General features: G+C 43.2%; 1 protein-coding gene across 1 annotated transcript in view; it reads left to right on the forward strand.

Moving 5' to 3' along the window:
* Positions 1 to 13399, forward strand: part of cacna2d2a (calcium channel, voltage-dependent, alpha 2/delta subunit 2a) — a gene marked incomplete at both ends in the record, with an annotated part of 161527 nt that overhangs the window by 140925 nt on the left and 7203 nt on the right. The window contains 9 exons of the mRNA XM_083771116.1: positions 37 to 98; positions 3663 to 3739; positions 7276 to 7336; positions 10637 to 10734; positions 11110 to 11200; positions 11417 to 11479; positions 11746 to 11849; positions 12592 to 12690; positions 13143 to 13234. Coding sequence (XP_083627242.1) covers positions 37 to 98; positions 3663 to 3739; positions 7276 to 7336; positions 10637 to 10734; positions 11110 to 11200; positions 11417 to 11479; positions 11746 to 11849; positions 12592 to 12690; positions 13143 to 13234 — 747 coding nt within the window. The remainder of the gene's footprint in view (positions 1 to 36; positions 99 to 3662; positions 3740 to 7275; positions 7337 to 10636; positions 10735 to 11109; positions 11201 to 11416; positions 11480 to 11745; positions 11850 to 12591; positions 12691 to 13142; positions 13235 to 13399) is intronic.

Below are 13399 nucleotides of genomic sequence, written 5' to 3' on the forward strand. Positions count from 1 at the left end.
TCAGAGCTTTGTTTCTGTTGATTGTTTGTTCAACAGAGGTACATTGATGAGGCGATGCGGACGTACACATGGACACCTGTGGAGGGCACAGATTACAGGTATGTTGTTTGTTCAAAACACGCCCCCCCCCCACCCCCCACCCCCAATATTTTGTGCCGGGGACCCCCCGAAGAGAAGATTTGCGTCACAAAATGTCTACATTATTCCAAGAGGATATTTTTGAGTAGGTGAAGTATAACATCAATAGTTGGTGATTCAACTGATTCTGATGCTATATAAAATCATTTTGCTGAGGACGCTCTGGAACCGCCTCAAGGACCCCTTGGGGATCCCTGACCTCACTTTGAGAACCACTAGTGTAAATGCATGTGGGTTTTCAGATGCACTGAGTGTGACGTCAGCCAGCCTGCTCAGTGGCCGTGCGATTGTGAAGATCGGGTTCAATCCCCGGCTTGGTCATACCAGAGACTGTTGTACATGATGGTACCCATTGCTTGCCTCCCTGCTTGGATTGGAGGTACAGTAGCTTAAGTCCCTGCAACATACTGTACTATAGCACCATGTCCAAGGGGTGTACTTATACAGTACATCATGGCCGGAGGAGTACGTTTACACATGCACTGAGCGAGACACCAAGCTTGTCATTGCTCAATGTCTGCTGCTTGTGAAGCGTGTCCCTCCAACCCTGTTCCAAAGGAGAGGTTTGTCTGAAAAATTGTATTTCCCTTGTTTTCAGTTGAACAAAACATATACCAAATATAATTGCATGGCATTTGCTATTCATTGTGATGTTACATTTTCTTAAAGGCAGATCAATTGATATATCACCATTAATAATTGGAGTTGTGGTCAGTCAGTGTGAGGTGAGCTCCAGCCTCCAGGCGGTTCAAGCCAGCATGCCCAGCAGGAGAGTTGACAGGCGGGGAGGATAAGTCAAGACGCTCAGCGCTCCGTCTCTGGCAGCTTGTCTGTAAATGATCTATACATTTTAGAGGAGAAATAGGCCATGCAGTTTCTCAATCTTGACTCATTTCTACAAATGCTACTTTAGAACTTTGCTATCCATATTCTGTACTCTCCATCGACTCCTTTTGAAGTTTGATTCTGTCAATCTCAAGTGAGTAGATGTCGAGTGTCACTCAGTGCAGACACGGTTGCTACATGATACTCGGCCGCTATCCCAACCACTGTGTGGGATAGAAAATGTTTGAGAAAGTGGCAAAAAAGACCTTCACTTGACCACATGAGTTAGACATACTGTATGTTAAAGACTCTTGGTTGACAAGTGTCATTCATCAAACACTGATGTGTGTAAATTCAGGAATATGGCCGCCATCTATCAAGCAAAGACCAAGCCGAAGACTGAGCAGAGTTCACTTAATTTGCCTCCTGTACACGCAATAAATGATTCATCTGAATCACCATAAATTAAGGAACCATATTCCTTCCCCCATAAAAAGGACGACAGTATTCTAAGCACAAATTAACCGCATGGTTTATTCATCTCAGAAACTCTCAGTTGAGCATTTGAGGCTCTGTTATAATGACATTTCCTCTAGGGCAACACTTTGCAAATTATATTTTATGATATTCCACAGTCCTAGAACTGCTTGATGTGCGTTCTTTTCTTTATACATCTGCTGGCAGTGTGGCTGGTCTTGTCTGCAGCTAAATCCACGTGATCACATACAGTACGATAACCGGCACATTTCTACTAACTTAAAGGACATGAAATGCTCTCGATTTGAGTCTAGCAGATAATATGCTCCAGTCAATTTGTACATTATATTCTTGAAGATGGTTCCTTAGGCTAACTTCAAGCACACACAAAATGAGGTTACCGTATGTGTACATGTATACTGTATATTAGCTCTGGTCCAGTGTTAGGAGGATATCTCCTTAACGCTATGGTACTTTCAACTTTAACCCGCGTCATGCATACAAATACTTTCGCTACTCACCAATGTAAAGACTGTTTTGTGGAGTCGAAAGCCTACTTTCTCTATAGTGCTGCCCGAGGCCCCTACCACACATATAAAATGTACTTTTTAGCCAGAAAATAAACTATTTCACCGGAAGAAAAATGTTTTAGTTACTCAACTGTGCCCTGTAAAGATCTTGTCAATAGAAAAATGGCTTTAACCAGATTTTTCTTTCAGGTGAAATATTTTCAGCCTTTCACACATGCACAGGAAGTACCATATACGTTAAGGAGACGTGGACCAGCGCTAACTGTATATACACATACACACACGGACGGACGCACGCATGCACACACGCATACATACATTATATAGTTTAGATTTTGGTTAAAGGTTTCTACACAAGAATGCTACAAATGGCACTTGGTATGTAACATGAGCAGAGGCCTTCCGTGGGTCACGGGACAAGGTCAGAGAGAGAAGGATGAGGCTGTGTGCCAGGCACCCAGAACTGGTAGTGATCAAGCTGACACTGTGGAAGCCAACCCCAATAAGGCAACTTCAACTTGTTCTCACTCTCAAGCCAAGCCACCCTGATGCTGGTGGATAGGAGGCAGTGGAAGGCTATAGTGTCGGCTAGTCTGCACTATGGCATCGTGTCTGAAAGACACATTTGCCACAACAAGTGTTTTAAATTCAGTCTGACTCACGCGGATCAGAAGCAGGGATAAAACATATCCCCACTGGTGGTGATAAGGAATTAATGACCAGACGGTACATCAACAGCATGCAGGGCTGTGGATGTTTCCCTCACATCCCCCCAGCAGACCGAACCCTGATGTAATGCTGTAGAATTGTCGTATGTAATTGTCTATTACGTAAATAAAATGTTAATTTGCATATGGTGCGTGAAAAGTATCGTTATCAGTGTGAACCTGATAATGTCACAGTCTCGTGTGCCATTTGTCCCAATTAATCCTCTTATTATGTAGGAGTAGTTTTCTTACATGTGACATGATCACACTAGTGAACATATCTTTTTCTCTGCTATCTTTGGCTTTGGAGATAAAAAATAAACTAGTGTTCACCAATGCAGATCTATTTGACCATGTACATAGATGCAATGATTTCCAGGGCAGGGAAGGAAAAATAACTACTTAAAGGACCACTTCACCACTTTTCAACACTAATGTTCATGATACCATTTTTTTCCTACTCGGTCTGTGTCTCAGGAGGGCTGTGGGCAGTTCAGAAACCCGTCCACCAGTGACATCATCGATGGGGTATCCAAGCTAATAGAAACTGCAGGCTTTCTATTCCTAAAAAGTTGCAATACAATAATGGAAGCCATAGGTCGCACGATAATAAAAAAAATAAAAAATCTTGTTTAAAAAAAGTTCTGCCTAATGATTCAATTCAATTCCCAAGCCCAATGCCCTCATATGAGACACAGACTGAGTAGGAAAACAATGTGGTATTTTATCATGAACCAATGATATGTAGTTGAAAAGTGGTGAAGTGGTCCTTTAAACCCTATATACTTTGCTGACAGTATAGTCCCCCATGAAGGGTCTATAATTGGCCCCCTCCTTTTTCTCCTCCAAATTTAAATATCTTCTCCAGAAATAGTATATGTCTGTGTTTTTGCCCAATGTTCTGAGATGCTAGGGTTCAAATTATTTAAGTGCTGGTTAAATCCTGTGTGCGTGCGTGCCTGTGCGTGTGTCTGTGTGTTCACAGTCTGGGCTTGGTCCTGCCTACATACAGTGAGAACCACATCAAAGCCAACCTGAGCGACCAGATCCTACAGGTGCAGTGTAAGTACTGGGGAACTCCCAGCATGCATCTCTCTCTCTCTCTCTCTCTCTCTCTATCCGTATTTCTCTCTGTCCCAAATATAACGTCCCTCTCTTACCGAGTCCTTGGTCCTCCGGTCTGCAGTCATCCAAGTGGAGCCCCTCTCGTCCTGTCCTCTCCCCGCTCTCTCTCTCTCTCTCTCTCTCTCTCCATGCTGTCCACCACCACACAGGAACGTGTCTGGGGTCTCCAGGCTCTACTCTCTACTGCCCCTTCTATAAGTCCCTCCTGTCTTCATGCTGTGTGCTGGTCAACCCGGTGATGTTTTTTTCCTTCACACCCTCTCGCTGAAGGAAAAAACAAACCGCTGAAATGTCAGAAAGGTGAAAGCTGTGGTTTTAACTGTGTGTTAAGGAAAAGGTGAAAATAATGGTGACCGTGTGCTATTATTTTTTTTTGTGCCAAATGCTCTCGCCTCTTCTACCGACCAAAAGTAATGATTCTGAAGCATCCCCGTGTCGTTCATAGTCTTTGATGTCTGTTTGTTTGTTTTCTGAATGGAACTGTGAAAACAGGCATGCTTTTCACTTCCTTCTGATTACTTATTTATTTTCTTGTTTTCTTATTATATATTTTCTCTGTATATCTTCGTTTTGTTAGTTCTCTGTGTGTGTGTGTGTGTGTGTGTGTGAATGTTTTCTGTTGGACTGCTGACTGTGAGATGTTCTCTGGTCTTTGGAATCATTCAGTATGGGAACTCCCACATAAGACCTTCATCCACTGTGGGAGTTGTGGGCTTTTCTGTGAGTCTGAATGGAGACATCTGTTGTCTCGCTCATTCGTTCTCTCTCCAGACCCTCTTTTTCCTGACTTGCTTTGTGTATTTTGTTTTTTGTGAGTTTCCTCCAATTTTCACAGTGCCGTTTTTTGTCTGTATTTGAACATTTGTTTTTGTTTCCTTTTGTATCATTTTCCGTTAATTTCTTCAGTTCCTTGTTTTGCTCTCGCAAATAAGACGTTTGCTCTTCATTTATTTTATTTTTTTCTTTTCGTGTCTTTGCTTTTTCTTTTCATGTCTCGTTTGGACTTAATTGGTTTTCCTTCCTTTTTGAGAAAACAATATTTTTATTCAAGCCAGTAATTGAATAAAATATTGTCTGTGACCCTCCCTTCCCACCCGACTCCCCTATTTCTTTTCTTGCTCACTTCTACTCCAGCTGGATTCCGCTCACCGGGCAAGTATACATCATATTGGTCCACGTCTTCTTACCTTTTACTTCCTATACTCCCTCACCGCTGACCCCCCCCCCCCCCCCCCCCCACCCCTCTCGTCCTCAACCTCTCTGCTGTTGCCCCCCCCCCCCCCCCCCTCCCAACCCCTCACCTGTCCTGTCCCCAGCCTGCTTGCCTCTGTCCCTGCCTCGTCTGACCTCGTCCTAGACTTCTTTCTCTCCTCTTGCTACTCTTCTATCCTCCTTTTTTTCTCCTCTGAAAAGCCTGGTTCATACTACTTCGTCACACGCCATGAATAGCAAACACCTACGTGCTTGTAGTTTGGGCTATTCTTGGTCGTTCTCTGCGTGCGACGGAGCATATACATTAGGCGGAACCACCACCCTCCTCCACCCACACCCCACCCTTCTTCTGCTGCAGCTCAGATCCCACATCTCTCTCTCACAATGGCTCTTCCAGTCCCTAAACCTCCCCCCTCCCCCCCCCCCCCCACACCTCCTCCTCCTCCAACCTTCGCTCTCCCTCCAATGTCCAACGTCTCCTGTGCTCCAGTCACACAACTAAACATCTTCCTACATCCCGACGGAAGACAGACATTCATGTTCTCTGTTTAAACTTGTCTTTTTGTCCCCAACCCTCTCTGTGGAGTATCTCCAAACGGGTCTCTTCTCTGTCCTCTCACATTTCTCTCTCGAGTCACGTTTCTGTCTTTAGTCATTCTCCTCTTTTTCCCTCTACCCCTTTCTGCCTCGTGGCTTCTGTAGAGGTCCTCCGTTTCGATCTGTCTTTCTCTCTCTTTCATTCTCTTTAAACTGTCACGTTAGCCAAAACGTGTCCTAACTACTCGATGGATCTACAAAAAGAAACAATGAATACCCTAATGTAACCGAGACGATAAGAGCTCTAAATACTTAAACTCATAGTTGACCGGGGTCTCCCAGGGGTCTATACTTGGGCCCCATCCTTTTTTCCTCTACACCACATCTCTTTGCTGAAAGTAGCCGATCTACAAGCTCACAGCTTTACTTCTAGAGCTTGTAGTTCTGCTACTGTCACTGGATGTTCACCTATTGACACCTATCATGTCCAGAATAGTGTGTAAACAGCAAACTATAACAGAAGAACATAGAATACTATAGACACATTTTATTTTATTTTATTAAAGATGATGTATTAATTAATTTAATGTAATCAATTCATTCATTACATATTCTAGCCAAATGATATGTTTAAATAAATGTGAATTGCCAGAACCTCTATAAGAAAACATTGGAAAATACATCGGCTATAGAGTATACCGTAGATAGACTTAAGTATAGAGTACAGAAATAAACCTTAAAGCGCCTTGACTTCACTGTAACGTAGATCTCCTTGACGAAGGGTAAATAAAAGGCCTCATCATGCTCTCTGGTGGAGGCGTCCTGCGGACCCAGGTCCTGTCATGCTGTTGGGTGTCAGAGTGCCCCACCCCCGTCAGTCCCCCCGTCCCCCACTGTAATCCCCTGTCTCCATCAGCTTGTGTCCCCCCTCCCCTCTCACCCCTCAGACTGCCCGCAGGGCACAGCCACGGCCACGTCACCAGCCACAGCTAAAACGTTGACGCGGATGTGCAAGGCATTGTGGGCGCAATACTACCTGGGCACTCCATTCTTCTGTTAGCTGTTATAACATTCCATTCGTGCTCTGTCTCCCAATTGCAGGTCTGAAGTGAAGACACTAGAACAAATGCTGGATATATAGGCGTAAATTGTGGCGTCTGCTTTAGGATTCTCTCTTTGCCTATAGTTGCCCTTCCAAATGCCCTTCACAATGCAGTGCACCTCCTCTCATTATGTGTCTCCCTGTGACCTCTCCCCTGCCAGTCTGAGGGGTGACCACTTCCATCAGGACCCCCTGCGCCACCCACCTCCCCCCCCCCCCCCTGCAATAGTTGGCCATGTTGATGCCTGCCTGAAACAAAAAAGCACTTGTTTGGTGGTTCATTTCTGTCTGAGAACTTGCTTCTTGACGTGTGTAAGTCAGTTCTCAGACATCCCAAAACAAAATCACACTAAAGATCGCTGTACGATGAGCAAAGAAAAAAGCTGCGATGGCAGCGGCAATCGGGTTTTGAGTCGATTCAGGTTTAATATTTGATGAGGCACCATATTGGCTAACGCTGGTGTATTCCCATAATTCCTCAGTGTTGCTATATGGTACGGTCCCCTTCTCTGCGCCCCTGCACCTCTGAAGAACAACTGCTGTTTCTGTTTGTTTTTTTTCCCCACAACCCGCTGCTCGGCGCGTGGCTCTTCCCAGATAATCTTCCCCCTTTCTGTTGCAGATTTTGAATCACTGCTGCCAAACAGTTTTGAATCTGAAGGACATGTGTTCATAGCGCCCAGGTAGCCCTGTGTGAATGCTTGCTGTCTTCCCATTGTGTGGATCAGTGGTTCTCAAACCTGTTTTCTTTTTGTTTTTTCAACCCATTAAGACTGAGGCTGAGGATTCTACACAGAACGCCTTAATTCTCACTAGTTCTCATGCTTTTTCGTAATTTGAAATGATTCAACATTTTCCAAACACGTTCAAGGTATCTTTAAAAATAAATCAAAAATACAAAAGCTATGTACGTAGGCTGCAAGCTCGCAGCTTGTAGATCTGCCCTTTCTGAAATCTAAAATCTAAAATGACACAGATGCTTTCCCAGGTTTTCATGGGTTAAACGACCCATAGTCCCGCGAGCCAGACCTCCCACAGTTTTCCAAATTCTTCCATGTTCCGTCATCCAGCAGGCTGGAGCACGGTAGGGCGCATGTCCTACTGTAAATCGAAGCATGTAGCCTACATGCTTGCTTTCAATGAAAATTTTAATATATATTTTTTATTGTAAAATATATTTTCGTGAAATAAAAGACCGGTGACAGTTTCATTTCTCAGCTTTCGGGAGGTGTAGTTTCAGAGTCTATACAGTATATTATTCTGACTACACTTATACGTAATCTCTAAGCGAATAGGGGAAGGGGATCAATGTCACGTGATTCTTTGTTTAACCCCGCAAAAACTCGGATGCGTGTCTCAAACAATATGATTATTGGCAGAATCGAGGAAAGTTTTGAATATTTGGCGGTCCCGTTTTCATTTTTCACTGCATCGGTGGTTGTTGCAATCACCTGCACTACAATACTATACTTCACCATATATGCGCTATGACGTAAAAATGGTAAGCTGTGTTGTTTTCACCCCATGAAGCAATGGCGTATTCAGACACGCCCCGAAATACCCGTATGTGTGTCTCAAAGAATACTGTAGCATTCGGAGATTGCCAAAACAGGCGGTGGGATCCTATTGGTTCACCGCATCCCCCCTCCCCGGTAGAAAACAGCGGAGAACACTGACTTCACCAAATTTGGTTAGCGAAATACAAGGAAGTGGGCTTCCTGCCAGTATATGCCAGATCTTCCAATGGGTTTCAGCAGGCTTTCATTTTTGAGCCGAATGCGAACTCTCAGAGTTACAGACCCGCAAGGGTCCATTTGGTGCCATTTTTACACTATCATTTGGAACCCTCTCAAGGAACCCTGAGGGTCCTTAATTGGACCCCACTTTGAGAACCACTGGTGTGGATGGGCATCTGTGTTTGGGGTTTGCTCCATCTCTTTCAACCCTCACCATTATTGTGTGTTTATTATCCACTCTCCTGAGATACACGTTTCATTTTAAGACATCTGTGTTGTTTTTGCATTGTGTGTAAAATGGTTGTTTTTCATTCTGTCTCTCCTTTTTTTCTTCTTTTTCATTTTGTGTGGTTTTGTGCACTTATAGTTAGAACTGCTACAAGCAGTGGTGGAAAGTAACATTTTACTCAAGTACTGCATACTTAAGTACAATTTTGAGGTATTTATACATTACACTTGATTTGACACATAATTTATACATTATACTTGAGTATTTCCATTTTATGCCACGACATTTCAGGGTGAGATATTGGGCCTCATTCACTGAGCTGTTCGTATATAGTGTGTAAAGGAGGGTTCTCTAAGCATAACCTGATATGTGATTCACAAAAGGGGGTGTACAGCCCTGATGCGGATCACAGGTGAATTTGCATTCTTCCACGACCACGACCATACAAGGCAACCGGTAACATCCGACCTCAGACATCACTGAAAAAGCACTGTAAAAATGGACTAATCTACTTATACAACGTAGCGGGACGCACCGAGTTTGCAACTGAGTCCTTCACACGATGGATCCGTTTATGAAATAATAGCCAACTCTCATGGGTAATGAGAAGAAGAAGTTAGATTACAAAGTTTAACCTCACGACCAAAGGCTAATTAATTTGGAATGGATGTTATATAAGCCCTTTCTACTGAACAATTGCACTCACCTTTGCCGAGGTAAAGAGATGATGCTGGAATCCAGCCAATATCAGATACGCAATGCTTCAAATGAAAAGGAATACAAACGGTTGAATTTCCATCTGTGTCTATAATATGCATTCAAGCAATAGATATTCTTGTGTGTTAATTTGGGCACATTTGGCATGAAGAATAAAGCAAAACAGCTTTGGTCCGCCTCCGAGCAGACGTGACTTTGAACAGACATCCATCGAAATTCATAGAAAAAAAAGATTGACGAATCAGACTCTTTTGAGTTCAAAATATGAACATAAACTAGTGTGAATGAGGCCCATTGTACTTTCTACTCCTATTTAATTGACAGCTTTACTCATAACACTGTAGACACAAACACAATGGATAATCTAATACGCTTTTAATATAATTGTGTTACTTAGTTGGACTAAACTATTAGTTCAAACTCGAATGTGCTGCTTACACACTCCGTATCCATTATCCAATAAATATATCAATATATCAGTCAGAGCTATCAAACCAAATAAGTAGTAGTAGTACTAGTAATAAAATAGAATGCTTCATAAGCCTAATCAATTGGTTTTTCTCCCAAATTAGCGCTATACCATAATAAGATGATTTAATTAATCTCTCTCATATAAGTAGCATGCCAAAACCCCTTTGCATGCTGCCATGGTCATGCTGCATGTTTGTATCTGTTATATACATTTAGCTATTATACGAAGTACTGGAGACTTGGGTGACAATTGCGACAAACAAGTACATTTTGTGATAACAAAAACAAAAGATTGAAAATGCTGTTTGCATGCACAAATCTTTCCTTCTTTTCAATAAAATCGCAGACCTCAGACTGCGACCTTATATTCCGAAGGACCGACAAACAAACTCTCGCCTTCATTGTTCTGCCTCTGCTGTGCTCAGCAATCCAATCCATATATCACTTTGACTGACAGCTCTGCCGTCAGCATATTGGAATATGCCCTTGGGACGTGCACGCTGTGTAAGAAACTGTGGCTATAGGACGTGCATCCCCTCATGAATCCCAAAGTAGTGTTATGCTGGATTTATGCGTGTTGCTCGCCTGAAATAGCAGACCGACAATCTCAACACGTTGATCTGTGGCGCATTGTGTGCTTGTAGATCGGCTATTTTAGGTGCACGGCACTGGCGCACAACTCGGTACAAATCAGGCCTTATATCCTACGGTATCCCTGTGTGTGTGTGTGTGCGTGTGCGCGCGTGTGCGCGTGCGTGTGTGTGCGCAATGGTGTTCAACGTTCTCTCCTGAATCTAAAAGCAAGCATGTGTGGGCTCATCTGTCCTCAGGGAATACTGCAATGATCTAGAACTCACCAACAACAACACAGAGTTCCTGCTGAACTTCATCGCTCTCATGGAGAAGGAGACGCCCGACTCCAAACAATGTGAGCCCGTCTTATTCTCTCCACTCACTCATGTTTGTCAAATGTTATTCAGGCCTGGACTGGCCACTTGATGCACCGGTGGGCCGAGTTGTGTGATCAGCGCCAAACTTTGTATGCACACTGTCTGCTAGTAGGTCACATAAGTATCTCCACTGTTCTTTTTTTGTGTTTAACTTTCATTTTATAATCATTGGGGCTGTGATATCGCTGAAACCTTCCTTGCACTGTACACGTCATAGATATGTAATAAACTGGTGGTCACGTGAAGTCCGAGTTCATTATGTGGATCCAGAGATCCACATAATGTCTCCTGGTTTGCTTTTTTGCTTCTTCTTTTTTTTAACTCTGTGTTTATCGTGTCTTCAATTTGTCCAGGTGATAATCTACTCCTTCATAACTTGATTCTGGACACGGGCATCATCAGACAACTGGTGGAGAAGGTGTGGAAGAATAAAGATTTGAACACGTGAGTAGAGTCTCATAGACTGCTTCCGGTGGCTTTTTTGGATCTGGGCCCACTTGGAATAGTATCCTGTCGGTAGAGTTCTCAAATTCATCGCGTACCCAACCCGAACTGACGTTCTCGGGCCGGACCAAAACATTTATTTCTGCTTTAGACCATTCCAGGGGGGAACACAAAGGTTTTACATCTTAGCATCTTCCTGTCTCTCCTCTCCCCTAGGTATGGGTTTCTAGCCCTGTTTGCTGCGACAGATGGAGGTCTCACAAGAGTCTTTCCCAACAAGTATGTACTATTATGTTCACACAAGCTTTGTATGTTTGAAAATATTCAAAAACTTCCACCACTTCTTTCCAAGACGTCAAACGGATCGCTTCTTTTGGGCTTTTTTGTAGTAGACCTGTTGGCTTGTTTCTCACACACTGATGTGGAGTTGTACAGATTGAAATGGCCCATAAACTTGTGAGATAGCTGTGAGCCGGGCTGGTAAATGGGTGCCGGTCACAGATTGATGGTGGACTACTGACCCTGTCTGTGGTGTTCAACCTCAGGGCTGCAGAGAGCTGGGAGGAGGACCCCGAGCCTTTCAACGCCACTTATTACCGACGCAGTCTGGACAACAAGGGCTACATCTTCCGAGCGCCGTATCGTACAGGTGAGCCACGCTCTTACAGTTTGGCCATAGCCAGCGGAGGGAAGGAACTAAGAACATTTACCCAAGTACTGTTATATACGTACAGTTTTGAGGTACTTTTGCTTTAATTGAGTATGTCAACTTTTCAATACTTCCAATTCATCTCGGAGGCTAATACTTTTTGTTCGACTACAATTGTTTGAAAGTGTTAGTTACAAGTTACTTTGCAGATCTAGATTATTCCTCCTCAATGCTGCTGGTGTCCCCCCCTGACCCCTTTTCATCCCCCCTCCATCCCACTCAGTGAAATGGACTGACTTGTGTTCTGATCTGATGTGAACACTTGAACTCTCTGCACTTTATATTTATTAATTATTCATTGCATTCATTGTCCTGTTTTGCACCTGTCCTAATGTTGTACTCTGCTGTCCCACCAAACTAAATTCCTAACATGTTTACATGTCATGGCAATAAAGACTTCTGATTCTGATTAGAAAACGCACATTAACCACTTAATATCTGGGATTTATTTAGTTTATAAAATAGCCAATCTACATTTACTGAAGTAAAAGTTACAGGATTATTACTATATATATATTTTTTGTATAATATTTCAACATTATGGTTTTGCTACTTGTTTTTATACTCGTGAGTACTTTTTTTCCCACCGCTGGCCGTTCTGTATCTCCAACAAAGACATAGCGTGTTGTTGTTGTGTTAACGGCGTTTGTGACTGGCCTGTGTGTTTGTTTGGGCATGGCAGCGAGGGACGAGGAGCTCAACCCAGACAACGACACCATAGGAGTTCTGGTTAGCACGGCGGTGGAGATAACCGTGGGAGGGAAGACCGTCAAACCCGCAGGTGGGCCCAGCACTGACAAACGAGTAGTTCCTCACTGTTAGACACGGGTGGATTTTTGAAGGAATTATCTCACCAGGCTAACATATCGTTGCCAATAGAGGACAAAGAACTCACATTTTGCACTTTATTTATTTGGCTTTTATTTATTTTTATTTTGGCCAAATTGATAAAAAGTGGTAATTATTCTTCTATTGACTGGAACTAATTAATTATGCTGGATTTAGGGTTTAGCACTCACACTCGCAGTGAGAATTCCCACTGTGTTGATGCGAAAAGTTTTTTATCTAACTCCTGCATATTATCATTCTCTGTTTGTGCTCTTTTGTGTGTTAACGTTATGTGTGTGTTTGTTTGTGTGTGTGTGTGTGTGTGTGTTGGCACGTGCATGTGTGTCTGCATGCTCGTTTCTTGTTCTCTCTCTCTCTGTTGTTTCTGTGTATCTTTCCTACCAGTGGTTGGAGTGAAGCTGGACCTGGAGGCGTGGACAGACAAGTTCAAGATCCTGGCCAGCAACCACACCGATAACCGCCAAGGCTCAAACACGGTACCATAATCATGACTAATGCAACGTCCATACAAAACCAGTGGTTACATTTACCCAATACTGTACTTAAGGACAATTTTATGGTACTTTTACTTCTGCTTTTGTACTTTTACTCAATTACATTTTGATTACTGGACTTTTACTTTTAGTAACAGAGTGTTACTG

Source organism: Protomyctophum parallelum (assembly GCF_964188405.1).
Source record: "Protomyctophum parallelum genome assembly, chromosome: 8".
In the NCBI taxonomy this organism is placed as follows: Eukaryota; Metazoa; Chordata; class Actinopteri; order Myctophiformes; family Myctophidae; genus Protomyctophum; species Protomyctophum parallelum.